This window comes from Plectrocnemia conspersa, unplaced genomic scaffold (assembly GCF_051122295.1).
Source record: "Plectrocnemia conspersa isolate PC_06_02 unplaced genomic scaffold, ASM5112229v1 ptg000009l, whole genome shotgun sequence".
NCBI classification, from domain to species: Eukaryota; Metazoa; Arthropoda; class Insecta; order Trichoptera; family Polycentropodidae; genus Plectrocnemia; species Plectrocnemia conspersa.
Window position 1 is genome coordinate 1639277 of NW_028277173.1, and position 17615 is coordinate 1656891.

General features: G+C 28.0%; 1 protein-coding gene across 19 annotated transcripts in view; it reads left to right on the plus strand.

Annotated features, from left to right (window-relative positions):
* Positions 1-17615, plus strand: part of LOC148231492 (potassium voltage-gated channel subfamily KQT member 1-like) — a 337496-nt gene that overhangs the window by 304480 nt on the left and 15401 nt on the right. For all 19 annotated transcript variants that reach the window (XR_015810812.1, XR_015810813.1, XM_088193257.1 and 16 more), the window contains 3 exons: positions 4518-4614; positions 5491-5867; positions 6597-6679. Coding sequence is in view for 17 of the 19 variants with exons in the window: in XM_088193257.1 (XP_088049383.1) it covers positions 4518-4614; positions 5491-5867; positions 6597-6679 (557 nt within the window). In the remaining 2 variants the exon portion in view is untranslated. The remainder of the gene's footprint in view (positions 1-4517; positions 4615-5490; positions 5868-6596; positions 6680-17615) is intronic.

Sequence of the window (17615 nt, forward strand, 5' to 3'; positions counted from 1 at the left end):
CTTTACAATGATAATTTACTACATTAGACATTGTTGTTTTAATACAAAATAATATTTGAAAGTTTAGTGTAGAAAATTGAAAAACGTTTAAAAATGTATTTAAGTGTATAGTTTGTGTTGTAAAATTCTTAGAAATAATATTCTTTAATAAAATTATTCTTGACATTTATTCCTTAGTTAAAAATTTTAACTAAAAAGTTATTTGTGGCGTCGATAAAGTGTGCTTAGCTTTAATTTGCACTAGGTCAAATTATCTACTTTTGTTTGTAGTAATAGCTTAAGAGTATTATTAATTTATATAGATATTTATTTTTTTGGATTGCAATTAGTAAATGTTAATTGTCTTATCTTTTACGTCTGTTAACCTCTTGACTGAATGAACAGTTTATTACGTGCCGAAATATCTTTCAGTGGCGACAGATTTAAATTTTATTATCATGATTAATTACTGTAAAATCTAAACAATAATACATTTTATTTTAATTTTTACAATTGTCTAGATATTTTTTTATAAGTTAAATAAGTTTTAACTAGCTTTAAATACTGCATTTGGTTACCACAGCCAATTCTAACGTGCAGTGAAATCTGCTCGTAATGTTTTTGATTTTTTATTTAATAGGTTAAAAATAGTCAAAAATCATAATTTTTGCAATTTTTCATCATTGCTTCAATAATTTACATTTTTTTGCTTTTCTTCTTTTAATCTTAAACGCATCTGAAACAAAACTTTTTCTGGATTTATTTTAATAGTTTCTTACTAATTGTTCGACCATTTAATTTTAAGTAAATAAGTACTGAAACATCTTTTAGTAATGACAGATTTTAATACTGTTTTTGTGTTTAATTAATTATTTTTTTCTTAAATAATTTTTTTTTACAACAAAGTATTAAAAATACTTTTCGACCAACTTTTAACATCCCTTTTTAGGTTACTACTGCCGATTCTATATATTTTTATATTCAGTGAAATATCTGTATACGAAATAGCTTTAAGAGTGTATTTTCTAAACTAAAATAATCGAGAAATGTATGTGTTACAATAACTGAAGAGTTTTTATATTGTTTTATATGATTCTAAAACAGTATTTGATCAATTTTTTATTTTATTTTTCTTTTATATATTTTATCTTGGATTGCCTATTTCCTACAAATTTCTCATTGGCGTATTTTTTTTTACTGCGAAAATTTTATGTTTATTTTCTTGTCCTTTAAATGTTTATTTCTTGATTTTTTTCTCCTAAATAAATAGTCTATTAGTGCCCGTAAAAAAATGTCTGAAGAAGTGACGCATATGTGTCTGAAACCTGAACGGTTGGTCTACCGGCCTCAATAGCTTTCACCATTACATTCCGCCCTTAAGAGAAAAATCTGGGAGGATTCTTTTGACTCATCAAATGACGTGATTTTCCAATACAAATTATATTAGGTGTCCTAATTGTCCTTTTGCAATGAGTTTGGATCTGAAAACTGTTAAAATATGTAGCATTATAAAATTTAATTTAACCAATTGTTATTTTTATCTGTAATAAATATTTTTATTATTTTTTTAATTTGCTCTTTTCGAGCTGCAAAATTTATGTTCAATTATCAGAAAGTAAATTAGCAGTGACTAAAAGACTTTTTTTCAATTAAAAATATTGCTTTCTTATAGTCAAATATTCTTTCTTTGTCAAAAATGACTTAAGGGGTCAAATAATTAATTAAATAATTTTAGGAAAAAAAAAAAAATTCTTAACTTTATTTTATACAGAAAAGCATTTTTTTCAAATGGCCACATAATAGTACCATTGTTAGTTTAAAAGTATTTAAAAATGCAGTTATTATATTCATTAACCCTTTATATATATTTTCGTTTAAAAATTTATTTTTCAAAATATCCAAAGGATTATTTTGAAAAATTTCGGTTATTTAATAAATATTTTATACATTTAACAAAACGTTGATTTAGAATTTCATATTTAGTAAAACAGGCATTTTATGCTATGTTTTAAACTACAAAAAAGTTTTACAAATGCAGTGTGTTCATATAAATACAGAACTTTTTTACTGTATCTTTCAGAGAATGTTGTCTAAAATGAGAATTGTTAAAAATTCCTTTTTTAAAATATATATTAAATCAGCTTTTTTATATTTTTGCTTTACTTACATATTTCTTGATTTTGCCCTTTTCTTTTAAATAAAAAATATCTTTTTTATTTTATAAAAATTACCATTGTGAGAAACAAATACGAATTTTCTATTCTAATTCTAAAAAATAAATAAAATTTCCTTTATCAATAACACGCTATTTGAGTCACGAATATTTGTGACATATTTATTATATTTTCCAATGCTGCTCTTTTATTGGAAAATTATGTATTTTTTACAAAATCATTGATCATATATTTTACGCTCAGCATCAAAGGCATTTTTGGAGACGGTTTTATTTAAAAGCTCTTAAAAAAAAACAAGTTACTCTTTTTGTATATTTTTTTTCTCAATGCCACCCTAAAAGTATATGTTTTTTGCGAAGCATTTACGACCACGTTTCAAGTTTTTTTTTTTTTTTGCTTAGTTATGATAAACGCATTTCATTTTCACTTTAATTTGCAGTATTCTTTAATCAGGATCTATAATTTTAATCCCATAATAACCAAATAATCGAATTTTAATTCAGAAAAGGTTCTTGACGAGGATATTTCAGCGCCTTTCTTTTTGGAGTATTATCGCGGAATTTTGCGAATTACGATCGCGTCCTCTTTTGACAATCGTTAGAGCCAGGACGTCCGAAATCCGGCTCCTTACTACGTGGCATAGTACCTTAATCTATTTATGATCCGATTTATATCATTTAATTTTAATATCCAAATATTTTTTCTTCTTTCTATAATATTTTTTTATTGTAATTGTAATTTTTATTGCCATAATTTATTTTAAATAAATAAATCTTATATTCAAATATAAAATAAATATAGGATTAAAAAAAAAAATTAATATATTAAAATAATATGAATCTTAATTACAATTAATTTTGAACCTCTCCTCGTAGGATATGTGCTGGATCCTTAATTTAAAATATAATAATTATAATTAAAATAATAGTTTGATTCACATTGAAATAAAACAATTGGATCGCTATGTTTTTGAGATATGGACGCGTGATAATGGAAAGTTTGGTTGTAAATTTAATCGAAACGATTCGATTGGTAAACTTTGATGAAGCAATTTTAGTATAATAGAAGAATTTTTAGTGAGAATGAAAAATATAAACGAGTATACAATTATACAAAATAACCGTATATTGTAATATACTATAAGACTTTAAGAGGCACGAGTTAACAATTTCAACATCATAAATTGCTAACGAATTCAATTAATATCTTATTCTGCGAACTTAATTAATTGCCATACATTAATTGTTTTTCGCCAAAGTAAGAGCGCGTTCACACTTAGCCAAGGATTCAGCACAAATTAAATATTCATAACGAACGTTTTGCAAGTTAATAATGTTGAGTAATATTATTCCAAACACAGGGATGCGTATTTGCGTAGATATAGACCGACCAAATAAATTATTATAAAATAAAAGTAATTGTAAAAATGTATAAAAATAGTCTTAAGTTTAGCTAATGGCTTTTGTAAAACATTATTTTGAATAATGATGGTAATTATATAATGTATATGTATTTAGTTTATATTATTTAATAAACGTAAACGCTTCATTATATAATAGATTCACTATGAATTGTATAACAAGGTTCTTATCTTAATCGAAATTTGTTATCTTATCGCGTAGGTCACTTTAGAGTATATTATTATAATAGAAATTTAAAATAAAACATGTATCTATATAAGCGCAGGGGAAAAGCTCCGAGCTTTTCGCATTTACGCTTTAGTATTTATATTACATCCATTCGCGCTAATGACGCCAGCTTAAGCCACCTATACACGTTAACAATCACCATGAATATCTAGTATGTTATATGTATACTAACCATTTTTATGTACTGTCTAATAATAAATTTATTCCTTTTAAAAATCAACACACGCAAAACATCTAGCATAAACATAGATTGCTTCTTAGTGACTTTTGTGAATATCACAAGCATTGAACGCACGTTCTATTTATTATACCTATACTTTTACTAATAATCTAACCATAGATTCTGCTTCGGGCGATGGTGGAATATTATATGCACTATTGCTTATTTCCTGGCTAAACATAAGATTGTTTTAAAAATAAGGGTTATAACCAGTGTATAAAAACGCGCTTGCTATTTATGAAATATCAGAAAATTTTCGAAAGTTTAGCTTTTATAAATAGTTTAAAAAAATTTTTTGATATTTTTATTTTCGCTATTATACCACTTTTAACCAATATCGCATATGCATTTTTTAAATTATATATTTTTACAGTTTCACAGGTAATGTATCGTTTATGTATCTATAATATTTGTATGTATTCACATACATAATAGTATTAACTTTAAATTGTATTAATTTTCTTATAAAAATGTTTTTTTTTTTAATTATTTTAGGTTAGATCAAATCCTTGGCAAGCAAGGTTCTAAGGCTAAAGATGTTTATGCATCAAAAATTAGCTTGGCTAGTAGAGTGGTTAAAGTAGAAAGACAGGTAAACATATTTTATATTTATTATTGAGTAAATTAGTATTATTTTATAAAACTATCAATTCATACTATTAACTGAAAGTTTAATTCGCTTTATTTATTTAAATAGTTTCTTCTTGTCTTAAAAAGTCAATCTGTTTATTTAGTTTATCAGTATTATGACTATAAATTTTTGCTTTAAACTCTATGAATAATAACAAATATATATTCGTATAAAAAAATAATTTATTTGATTTTTAATTTTATTATTTAAAATCATATAAATAAATATTTATCTAGAAATTATTACTTATAATGTTCTATATTAATACTGCATTTTAATTTTATTTTCATGCTTTATAAATACGCATATGATTAAATCAAAATGTTCCAAGCCTTCCAATTTTTTTGAAATCATGCTCATTACACTAACTTGGATTGCGACAAATTCAAAAGCCATGATATATTTTATTATTTAAACAATATTAACATTATATAATCTTAGGGATTTATTATTATTAATTTTGAAATCTGTAATATTGTAATAATGTTCCTATAAAAATAAATATCTTTTTATATTTTATTGATCATTATTACTTCAAATAAAGCAAAAATTTAAAAAAAATATTTAAAACATATTTTTTTAATTTGGATTAAAATAAAAATAAAATATGCAGAAAAAAACAGTTTATAGTAAATTACCCGATTGGTTTTGGTAAAACTAATTTTATTAAGCTTAACAATAAAAAAATATTTTAGTAATAATAATCGAATTAAAAAGAAATTTTTTGGCCTCGTATGTGTATCAATTTCAAAAATTATGGAAGGCTTGGAACACTTTTTTAACATTATCAGGTTATAGAATACCAGTTAAAAGTTTATGCACTTATATAATCTACAGGTAGACGACATAGAAACTAAACTAGACCAACTGCTTGAGCTGTACCTAGAGGACCGCAAGCGCTTCCCGGTGCTGGCGATCGAGCCGCCGCCCCCGGGCGCGTCCTACGGTGGCGGCGGCCCACCTGCGCCCCCGGCGATCCGGCCGAGACCCATCCTCGTCGACAAGCAGTACTCGGAGCCGAGTTCACCCGTGGGGCGCACCTACCAAGATCAGAACCAAGTGGGTCAGAACAGCACCAACCAAACGAGCGGTCAGAGCGAGGCGACTAGTCCCCCGGGAACGCAGGCGGGAGTGGGCGCACCGCCGTCACGGAGGCCCATGCACCGGGGCTACTCGGATCTAGGCAATAGAATTAGGAAACGCGTTACATTAAGGTATGTAAAAAATAAAATTAAAAAAATAAACGGTCACGTCACGATAGTATTGATTGTCCCCCGATATCTCAGAAGCCGCCGCTTCTCTCTTCGCATCCCTTTATAAAAACTGTACGTGACGATCTCAATTGTTGCACAAAAAATACATTACAATTAGCTTTGTCTTAAAAACAGAAATAAACATCTCGAATACGTCAGTAAAAAACTTTAGTAGTGCAAAATATGAATGCCTCAGAGAAAACATTTACAGAAATTATATGTTTTTTTGTTAAAAATAAAGTAATTAATTACAGTTTATATTGTAATTGAAGAAAAATAATGACAGTAAATAATTGCTTTAAGTATATTTTTAAATTTATGATAATTTATAAACTCTTAATAATCTTTTAATAAACTATTAAAAAAATTAAATCGTTTCCTGAAAAAAAATATATCTTAGACTTGTCAACTTATTCACGCCCACTATACTTTCTGAATAAAATGGATTTTAAATATTCCAATTTTTTAAAATAATATTATTATTAATGTAAAATACTTATGTATATTAACACTATTTTATTTTTTATACTAGGAAAATACTAGTTATTAAATATTTTAAATTGTTTATTTAAATTATTAGTTTTAGCTATATGTCTTTTTTATTTATGTATAAAATATTTACAGATGTAGTAAATAAGCATCCATATACTTGGAATTTATATATGATACATAAATCATATTTCTTTTCAGTTCAATACCTCAGTGCGGTGATGGAGTGCCAACTCGTGTCGTAACTCACATGCAAGACACCCAGGGTCAATCAAACGACAACGGTGAGTTTTATCGACGTATTTTTTTCAAAAACCCATACTTTCTACTCCCTGTTTCCTATAAAAAATATTAATAATTAAGTTGTGTGCCTTTTAAAATAATATTTAGCATTCTAAATAGGACGAAAATTGAATGCATATTTAAGACGTTGCTTCGTAATTAATTATATTTGTTTGATAAGTACTCATTTTACTCTAATATTTCCCTGATGTATTATGTATGTATGTATGTATATCCACACACTCTAAGTTTAGTGCATTCAAATGGAATTTGTATAGCAGGTGAAATACCGACGCTCAAATAATTCACTCAAAATGCAAATGCATTTCAGAAAACGATTCGAGCGAATATGGCACACATATAAATTATCCAGCCTCAGTGTTTTACATTTTATTTTATATAAAAATATAAGTGCAAATTAGATGTATAGTTGTATATATAAAATGGTAAAATTATTCCGTGTTTGTTCGTAAACAACATTAATTAAATTGCTGTCGTTCGAGTGTAATATGTCTCGTGAAGCACATAAACGAAAACAAATACGTTAGCTTTATTAGTATACTTATATTTTTTACTTATTTGTATCATATACTTTTATAAAAATCAACAGGATTTTATGGTGAGTTTGGATAGTAATGGGATACTTATGCAGAAGTATCGCGGGTTGAGTTGAATAGAGTTTATTTTTATATCTTTATCCCTAAGCCAGCTGAATAGGATAATAAATCTTCTCGGGTAAAGGTCTCTTCTTATATATATACATTTCAAAATAATATTAAATAATTAATAATTAACTAATATATCTGTCATCACACATAAAAGGTTAACGTTATCAAATCGTAGCAGTAACGAGTCTGATTGGCACCCTTTTGTACCCTCAGTCGTTAAGGGTAACGGTGCTAAATTCGTTATTTTGTTTATCCGTTCGATTCGTTTAGTACGTGCGGCCCGTGTGGAATTTCACTCATCCCCTTACAATTTTAACCCCTTCGCTGAAATGCATTGTGTTCCATCGCGACGCTTGCAGCGGCGACGACTCGCTTTAATTTTAAAAACTCTTCTTTGATAATGGAAAATTCTTTCATGTGAAAAAATTCAGACTCGAAGTATTTATGTGACTTTAAGATAGGAAATATACTAATTTAATTTCAGCAGTATCAAAGCTGAACATAACATCAATAAAAATGTATTCGAAACACCCGGTTTTCGGGTATTTTTTTATAAAGGAATCGGGTACCCGGTTTAGTTCCGGCTAATTTTTGTCAACTATTATATACTATCCCAGAGCTCAAATTTATAATTAATATAGATTTTGAATCTTGAATTTTAATCATAATTTATTTTACCTTTTTGATACCCCGCTTATCACTACCTACTCTGTATGCAGCTGTGAAGCACCGAATATCGTTGCCCGGAAGGGCTTACTAATATCTAAATTTATATTAATTAATTCAATAGTTTTTTTCAAAATCACTAAAATTACTAGAATTTTTTTGCGATGAAACTACAAAATAGTCTAAAAATTATATTTAAAAACATTGAAAGATAAAATAAGAGCATATATCAAATAGCACACACATTATAAAATAAAGTTATTTTTCATTTATAAATGGATCTTAATATATGTTTCTGCAATAAATAAATACTTGTCTATTCTTAAGACATTCAAAAAGAAATACAGAAAAACAAGTCACTTAAATATAATTTTTATTGTGTTATTCTAACTTAAATTTATGATATCAACATTTTTTTCACCATTATATTATATAAATACTTGAAAGAAGCTGGACTGCTCTGATTTTAGAATTAAGGGTGTGTCATAAATAACGTGATGAATTTTTATACCTGTATGTATAAAATCACTGAAGAAAATATACGATGCATAATATAAAGTCTTCGGCATTCGACGGATATTGCCTCCATAAATTATCACTTATCTCAAGTACTTTATGTATCAACGCTAGGTTTAAAATTATATTATTATCTCTTGTATAAATCCACCATTATTTAAAAGCGGTCGTTTTTGACAACTATTAGCGCTTATTAAAAGACATTCATACACAAAATCTGTATTTTAATATATTATTTTTCTTCGTTACATTGCCTATTTTAAAGATCGTGATACCATAATTATCGCTTTGCTGAACTATACTTAGCAATAATCTCAAATCTTAAGCATAATTTGATGTTGCTTTATATTTCTCAAATAATTATGTTCAATCAATAGAACAAATTCTGTTATTTTACATAGTCATGTTGATCGTGTACTCCATGCTGCTGCCACCATACCAAACTATTGATTCCACTAAGTGCTGCACACAATTGACTAAAATAAAGCTTATGATTTAATTTTTACAATTTTTATTAAAAGCATTTTAATGATGTCAAAAGATTATTATTTTTAATGTATGTTACAAATTCATCAACGCTAAAAACTATTCACACAATGCAGTATTTAAAATGATCTCATGAATTTCTCGCAAATCATACTTTATTCACGAATCAATAGAGCGTCTGTCGGATTTAATAGAGCGCCCCTTTTCATCATCCCCCGCGAGACGAACCATATTTTCGGTGGCATCTTCGTTAAATTTTTCCGCGCTATTTCTGCCGACGCTCTCTCTCTCTCTTTCTCTATTTCGACCGAAAACAAAGTCGGCATAAATCTCGCCCCATCCCACCACCCACCCATTCCGAGCCAAATTGAACTATTAAACGGATTGAAACGTCTCGTTTGCGAACCCCTAAGTGATTTTTTTACGACTCGGTATATTTAATCAGGGCGACCCGCTCTACGACGACCGCATTTTCAAAGACGTATGTATCTTTACTGTTATAACTTATACACGAGAGCAATCGTGAATCATAACTATCAAATATTGTAATATTTTAAGCCCCGTGACTAATAGCCAGAGAAGTAAATAAGATACTTATATAAATAACTATCCTAGTATATTGATTTTCCCATGTAAATAGCCAAATAATGAGCCCATTAATTAATCTTCATTATAAAGCTGTTCATAGATTCTGGCAAGTTTACCTTCCCTCTCCATATAATAAACTTTCTTTAATGAAGCTTTTTGTTGAGGGTATGTTACAGCATTTAGAAATTTTCACATAACAAATAAACATTATTTAAATACAGCTACCCCCAAGGTCTGACATAAATCAAAGAACACCTTTTATTAATCTGATTTTATAACCAATTTTTTTACCAATATTTATTGGGTCAGTAATTTTGTTGCATTTCAGACATGAAATTAAGTGACTATAAAAACAGAATATAACATATTTTTACGCAAAAATAAAAAAAACGATCTTTTAAATAGTATTACTCGAAAAACGATTTTTAATTTGGTTAATACGCAATTAAAAAATATTTCATTTTAAAAATGAATAGTGCAGTATCTGAAATGCGCATATATTTTGCGGCGCTAAAATGGCGCAGGCTCTCTAGTGGCCATGAATCCGTAGCGCAGTCTCTGGTGGCTTCGGTATGAGGAAGGGTATTGTTCATTCTCGATGACGTCAGTAATTTAAATAGTCTGTTCTTATTTGTTTCAAAATCTAAATCTAACTAAATCGTTTTGTGCTTCAGTATGAGCCTGACTACCTACCTGGGCTGTTGCGAGTGATAGCTGAGAATATGTAAACCGGACTAAAACTATTGATAGTGTCCAGTATCGGAAAATAAATAATGAAACTCGAGGTAGTGGTTAATCGCGCTCTTTATCTAAACATCTTGAGCGTCTGAAAACATTATATCTATAAATATTTATTGAGATTGGAATTAGTAATTATTACATAATTATAATTTGAATCGATTATGACAGACTAGTTTTTTCTAATATTTATTAATATCAATGATAAATATTGTGATGATTAATTTAAATAAAAACGTGCATAGTGACATACATTTATTTTTAGCTGTAATAATAGTTTATTATTTATAAAATAGACTTTGTAGTTATTGATTGTGTTTGCCTCAAAAATACATGATTTACAATAAATCTCATTCAAAAAACGCTACTAAAATTTCCACTCAAGTCCCAATATTAAATCATTACTCATTGATATTTCGTTATTTTTAAACTGTGTGACACACATCAGCCGCCACATAGGTAATATAAAATTTATAATTGAGTTTCAGACGCGTTAATAATTGCAATCGGAACTACTACAATTTAATTTATTGTCATTGATTTACAAACTTTGATTTCAGTCTCACTTAATATTTAGTTATTGATTGGTTTTACTCTGTTGTAATGCTTAAGGTTACTGCCTGTTATGTTATAATATATCATTTCTCGTGGAAATTCCATTATTTTTACTATGTGACACACAACAGCCGCCACATACGTAATTTAATAAGTATTAATTAGCTTTAGTATAATCACTGTGACGCATTATTAACTGCAATCAGAGGTACTAAAATTTAGTTTATCTTACTTAGTAATTGTAATGATTAAGTCATGATACAACGGGAGATTTACAATAAATTTTATACAAATAAAAAACATATTTTCCCTTCGAATATTTACAATTGAATGTCTCAATAGTGCGTCACCTCTCATTTGTTATTTTTTCGGTGTGACACACATTAGCCGCCATATAGGTAATATAAAAATTTAATTTTAGTATTATCACTATGACACGTAAATAGGAGCTGCTACAATTCAGTTATTTTTCTTGTCACTGGTTTATAAACTTTGACCCAAGTCTCACTTTATCGTTTCCTGGGCGAGCGCTCACATATGAGCGCAGAAAAGAGTACTATTTTGCGCGAGTGCAAACATATGCGTGTCAACTCGTTTTGAAAAATAATATCGTTAGAATTATTTTACGCAATTTAACTGTCATTTCTTCGACAGTGGCTCTCAACATTTTTTTTATAATAAAATTATTGAATTATTATTAATACAATTTTTTTAACAAAACTTGAAAAAATTCGCCCGAGAAGCATTAAATAGTTGTTGATTAAAGTGTCATGTTAGAATGAAAGATTTACATAAAACTCATACAGACAACATCTTCCCGCTTCCAAGATTTTAAATCGAATGATTTATCAGTATTGCATCATCTTTCATTGAAATTCTGTTATTTTTCTTGTGTGACACATATTAGCCGCCACTGTGATGCTTTTTAGGTGCAATCGGAGCAACTACAACCTAATTTTTCAAAATTATCGGTTATAGATCGATAATTTTGAAAATTTAATTTATATTAAATTAACTCATAAAAAATCATCAAATTGAATTAATAGTAAAGATAATATCGTAATAAAATTATTGCACTTTCAAATCTAAACAATAAATAATAAAATGTGCTATTTTAAAGAGTGAAAATAAAATATAGTTTCTATGAATAGTTATTTTTAATTTAAAGTACTTGTATATATCTAATTTAAATTATTTAGAGAAAAATTATAAAAAAATAGTATATATTGTAGAGCCAAGATTTCTTTAATAAGAATTTGTACGTATTATGCTTTTAGACAAATAAAACGTTTAAACTTAATCTCAGATAAGCCTTGGCAGATAAGCCTTGAACTTAGCCGAATTAAAAGAATATAAGCATCCACCCTTTGTAATAAAAATCTTTAAACAAAGACCCTCAACAAATATTTTAAAATAAAAAATACACTTAGAAAATAAGTTTTATTTATTTTAGAGTATACATTTTTAAATATACATATATATGTTTATTCAGTTTAATTAATTAATGTTAATATATTATAACAATAAAACATGAAAGCTTGCGACTTATAGTGTAATAAAATCAATTCACTATCACGTGGCTCATTTCAGCTGAATCGTCGATACTTTGAAGCTCCAAACAATACACGCTGTCATGATGTAACGAAGCATTTGCATTTTCCAGACTCTTATGAGGACTTTTCGTCGTCGACCTCACTATAGTTAAGGGCTGAAGCGGTTGGCCTTTTAACCCCACACTGCCCTATGCCTTAACGTTACTAACCATGATGATGATAGTGAGTTCAAACAACGACTACTTTTTATCTATATATATATATGTGTGTGTATACTATTATATACCCTTAATGCCTGCTCGTTAGTATTCCGACTTATGACATCGTTTCGTTTATTATGTATGAGCATGATATCTTCATACCCTCTCTATATATATATATACATATATATTATTATATATTATATATTATACATACATACCACACATGTACACACACACGATCTATATGCGTGTATACACACAATCACATTTTCTGTAGTTAGACGTGTCTCTTGAGCAACATGGGTGTGTAGGTTAATTGAAAAATAAACATTCACTGTTTGATGCATGGTTATAAATATATAAAAATGTTCAGGTAATGTGTATTTATTATACAATACAATAAGAATGGATGGATTTGAAGGGTGACAAATACGTCACACTTCTAGAGTGACATTCCAATCTATCTTGAATGCATGTTTGTGCGTCTTTATCTTGATTGAGTACCCACACATGAATGTATGTAGTATGTAATGTCGTTTTTATATATATCACATATATTATTCGTAAATATAAAGCGACTGATATATTAAAATAATGTTATGTAAGTATATTTTCATGATTTTATGTGTGTGTAATATATATGAGTATAGAAGGTAAAATAACTGGTCATAATCTTATAATGAATATCGAGAAATAAAATACACATACACGCCTGTCAAAAGTTCCAATCGATTTGTCATTCATCGTCGGTGGATTGGATGGGTGGATTAATCAAAAACTTATCGTTGTCTATATTGCCCATATACGTGTTTATGTGACAGGTACATTTTTGACAACGTAATCTACGTACAAGATTGTTTTGAAGCTCTTGCGTATGTTGTTTGATGAACATTTTACGTTTTGAAGTTTGACATCGTAAAAGTTAAACGTCAAAAACATGATTTTCTTTATAAATATAATATAAATTGTGTACATCAAATAATTTAGTGTAAATTACATATTAATTTTACCAGCATCATGTTTATTCCATAAGAGTATTTAAGTGATTAAAAAACATTTTAGATTTAGTTTATAATTATTTTTTATGGAATAATTTTTATTAAACCTATTTTATATTGATTATTATGATTTAAGAACCACAGTTTATGTTAAATTTAGTCAAAGCTGAGTATTTTATTATTATTTTTGTATTAAAAAACATGACTATGAGTCGCTACAACAATTGTTTTTAATAAGCGAAATTGTTAAAATCAATGATTATTGGTAGTTCATTGCTATACTTAGTTTATCGACAATATCTAAAAAAATAACATTGCGTAATATTTCTCTATGAATATTATTATTATAAAAAATATATTATTAATATTTCGTGTTGTCTGAAAGACGACGTGCTGTGCTACGTCAAAAAATTAGGAGTTTTAAAAATGCGTATGGTGAGATACTTCCCGTTTGCTCGCTTGTGTGCTAAGTTACGAGAGTGAGTGAGAGATAAGGGTGTGTAGAACGCATGTAACGCACGTCCTTATCTCTCACTCACTCTCGTTACGCGAGCGACCGAAAGGGAAAGTGTTTCTCGGTACGCGCCTGGTTAAAGTAAAATGTTAAAAAATATTTGTTACTTTATAAATATAATATTGATTCTATAATTTATTTTTGCCTAATTAAAAACTAATTTTTGTATTATTATTTTAATTAGAAAACATGAGGATTTGGGTACTATTATTAGCTACAAAATTGAAATAAACGAAATTGTTAATGTTGCTATCAATGATTATTGGTAGTTCATTACTATACTTAGTTTATCGATTATATTTAAAAAAACATAATTTATGCGCAATATTTCCATAAAAATAATATTTTATAAAAAATATATTAATAATATTTCCCATTGTCCGAAAGACGACGTACTGTTTTACGTCAAACAATTAAGAGTTTTAACAATGTGTCATAATACAAGTTATACGTTAAAAATATATTTGTTTCTTTATAAATATAATGTATTTTGTGTACCTCGAATTACTTATTTTTAATATTGCTTCTATAATTTATTTTTGGTAAATTAAAAACTGAGTTTCTTAAGTATAAAACGTAAAATTTTGGATACTATTAGTCATTACAAAAATCCTCGGCTAACGAAATTGTTAATGTTGTCATCAATGATTATTGGTAGTTCATTGCTATTCTTAGTTTATCGATTATATCTAAAAAAAAATATAATTTAATGTGTTACAATGCGTGTGTATTTATTTTTATTGCATAAATTATGTATGAATATTAAGATATACTTACATAAATGTGGGAGAATTGTTAGTAGTCCGAAAAAAAATATTTAAAGTCCCAGTTTTTGTGAACATTTTTTTTCGTCTTGATTATGACAATTCACACATTTAAATGAACACAATTTCTCATATCATAGTAATATTTAGTACTATAATAGTATTTATGTTTTATGTTTTTTGCTTCCCGGAGGATTTCGTAAACGTATTTTTTACGTTTTCGAAAGTCTGTGGTGTTGTTTATTTCTGGTGGTTCTCATATCGTATTTTATTTTAATGATGATTTCTCTCATGTGTTGATTTAAATAGCAGTTTTGTTTAAATGTCGAAAATATACGTAGCATACGCTTACCTGTATATTTGTTAAAATTTATTTTAATATTATTTATAAAAAAAATGCACATAATTCTTCTGTAAATATTGTTTTTACAGATTTCTTGTAAAAACTAGTTAAGATAATAATTGTATTATATTATCTACAAAAAAATGTGTTTTAATGTAAAATAATCTTGACAGTTTTAAAAATTAACTTAATCAAAACTACACGCTTTGAATTAAAATGTGCAATTTCTCAAAAGCACTCACTCATATTTAAAAGCTTAATTGCGTAAGCTTGAATTTATATCACAATTAAGGTTAATGCAGCAATCCTGTAGCCTTGTCTCGTCCGGAAGTTTTGACGTTTCCGGTCTTTCGTTAAGACTAACATATTACATCATAGACATACATATATGAAAACATATATTGTAGAAACAGAAATGGTTAATGTTTCTTGAATAACATCCTACATAAATATAGAAAGCTTAATCCATACAACAAAACATTTAGTTTAAAACAATCTCACAACGTTACAGGTATAATTTAATTTCTTAATTTCGATTCAACGGCATTTTTGCACGCACCCTCCTTTAACAAAACCGTGTCGAAAGTAATTAAAGCGTATTAGTGGCAATTAACAAACGGTAAATTTAATTTTAGTACAATCAAGAGATCGGATTAATATCATTAACGGCTACAAACTCTTTTTTTAAATCTATTATATATATATAAATAATATCTGATTGGTTAATCTTTAATTTGCTCGTAAATGTTTAATGTCTCTAAAGTTTCGCTTTATTTCAAGAATTGTAACTTCCCTGGAAAATCGTCATAACTTTCAAATTGCAAAGCGAAAATTTACTGTGTCGTAAAAAATGACTTGATGGACTATCAAAGTAGCTCAAAAAAACGACAAAGCACAGGAGAGAATCTGTACAGATGGAGGACGGGGTAATTAAGAATGCATTTAGTGCAATTTGCCCTCTAAGACGCTGCGAGTATAATGAAGTTGCCTTGAGAATTTTCGACGGAAGTGGGAAACAAGACCAGTCAGGTGTTCCCACCCTATTTCATCCCATTTGCATTTTAGCTTCCGGCTGATTAACTCCAGTATTTTAATTACATTGGCAAAATTCATATTTCAAATTACTTGAAATCGTACATACACTGTTATTGTCAATTTTCCTTTCTACCATAACAAGTTGTAGTCTCTCAGACTTCAGAACAGAAAGGCCAGCTTTTAATACCCAGCTTTGCTCAAATACATTAATTTGCTATAAAAACTCCATTTTTAACCGCGTGCGATGGTAGTCAGACCAATATTTGGCTCAATTATTTATTAAAGGATAGCGCAATCCGTAACGTCTCAAATTAACAACTCTGAAGTTGCGGGTTCGAGTCCCGGCAGCGGATTATAAAAATTGCGCTATTATTAAAAACCGCTTCCATATGCATTGACATGTACTTATTTTAAAAAATATAACATATAATAATTTATTTATAACAATAAATTTGTCACCGATTCCCAGATTTTAAATCTGGTGGTTAATACTTACTTGCAAGTATTTATTATGTCTAATTGACTTACCCATTTGATACAAATTTACGCCGTTTTAATGCATTGGGCTTACGACTTTCAGATTACAACTAAATGTAAGTGCAAGGTATAACAGCTTTATGCCAAAACACAATACATAAAAAAATATATAAATCTGTAGTGATTTAGATGTTATTTTAACGACCATTTCGAACAAATAAAAATAGTAAGAGTAAGTCGAACAATGGAAGAGAGATCTCATAAATTGAAAATGTTGCATGAACCACATAATAGTGCACAAGACGTTATTCACCCATAAATACTGCCAAACAAAACTACTTTTTGTTTGGAAAGGATGCGCATTGTACAATATATTCTACCTCGTGCGTATTTTTTTGTTTCTTAATTTATATAAATTAAATTAAGACTATTGTGATTTTAAAAGTTGCTTCAATTCATCACAATAGTCAAAAATTAAAACATATTAATATTACAAATTTTTTAATTTAAGTGAAATTTTGCTCTAAAATAGATCATAAAATATTTTTTAACCTAAATTGCAGTTTATTAGCGGTTGATCACGCACATAGATTTTCAACATTAAATTGTTATATTATTTTTATACAATCCTTAATAAAAAAAATATGAGAAATGTAAGAATTTGGAATTATGTACTAAATTCCTGACCTTTGGAGTCGGAGGTGTTTATTTTGTTAAAACAAAATTTGTTACGCAACGGTTGTATTGTGTAGTCATGGGTGCGTCTCCGTCTCTTCTGGTGTGAGTGAGTGTGCTCTGGATTCTGAACATCGAGTTGGACCAGTGGATGCGAAG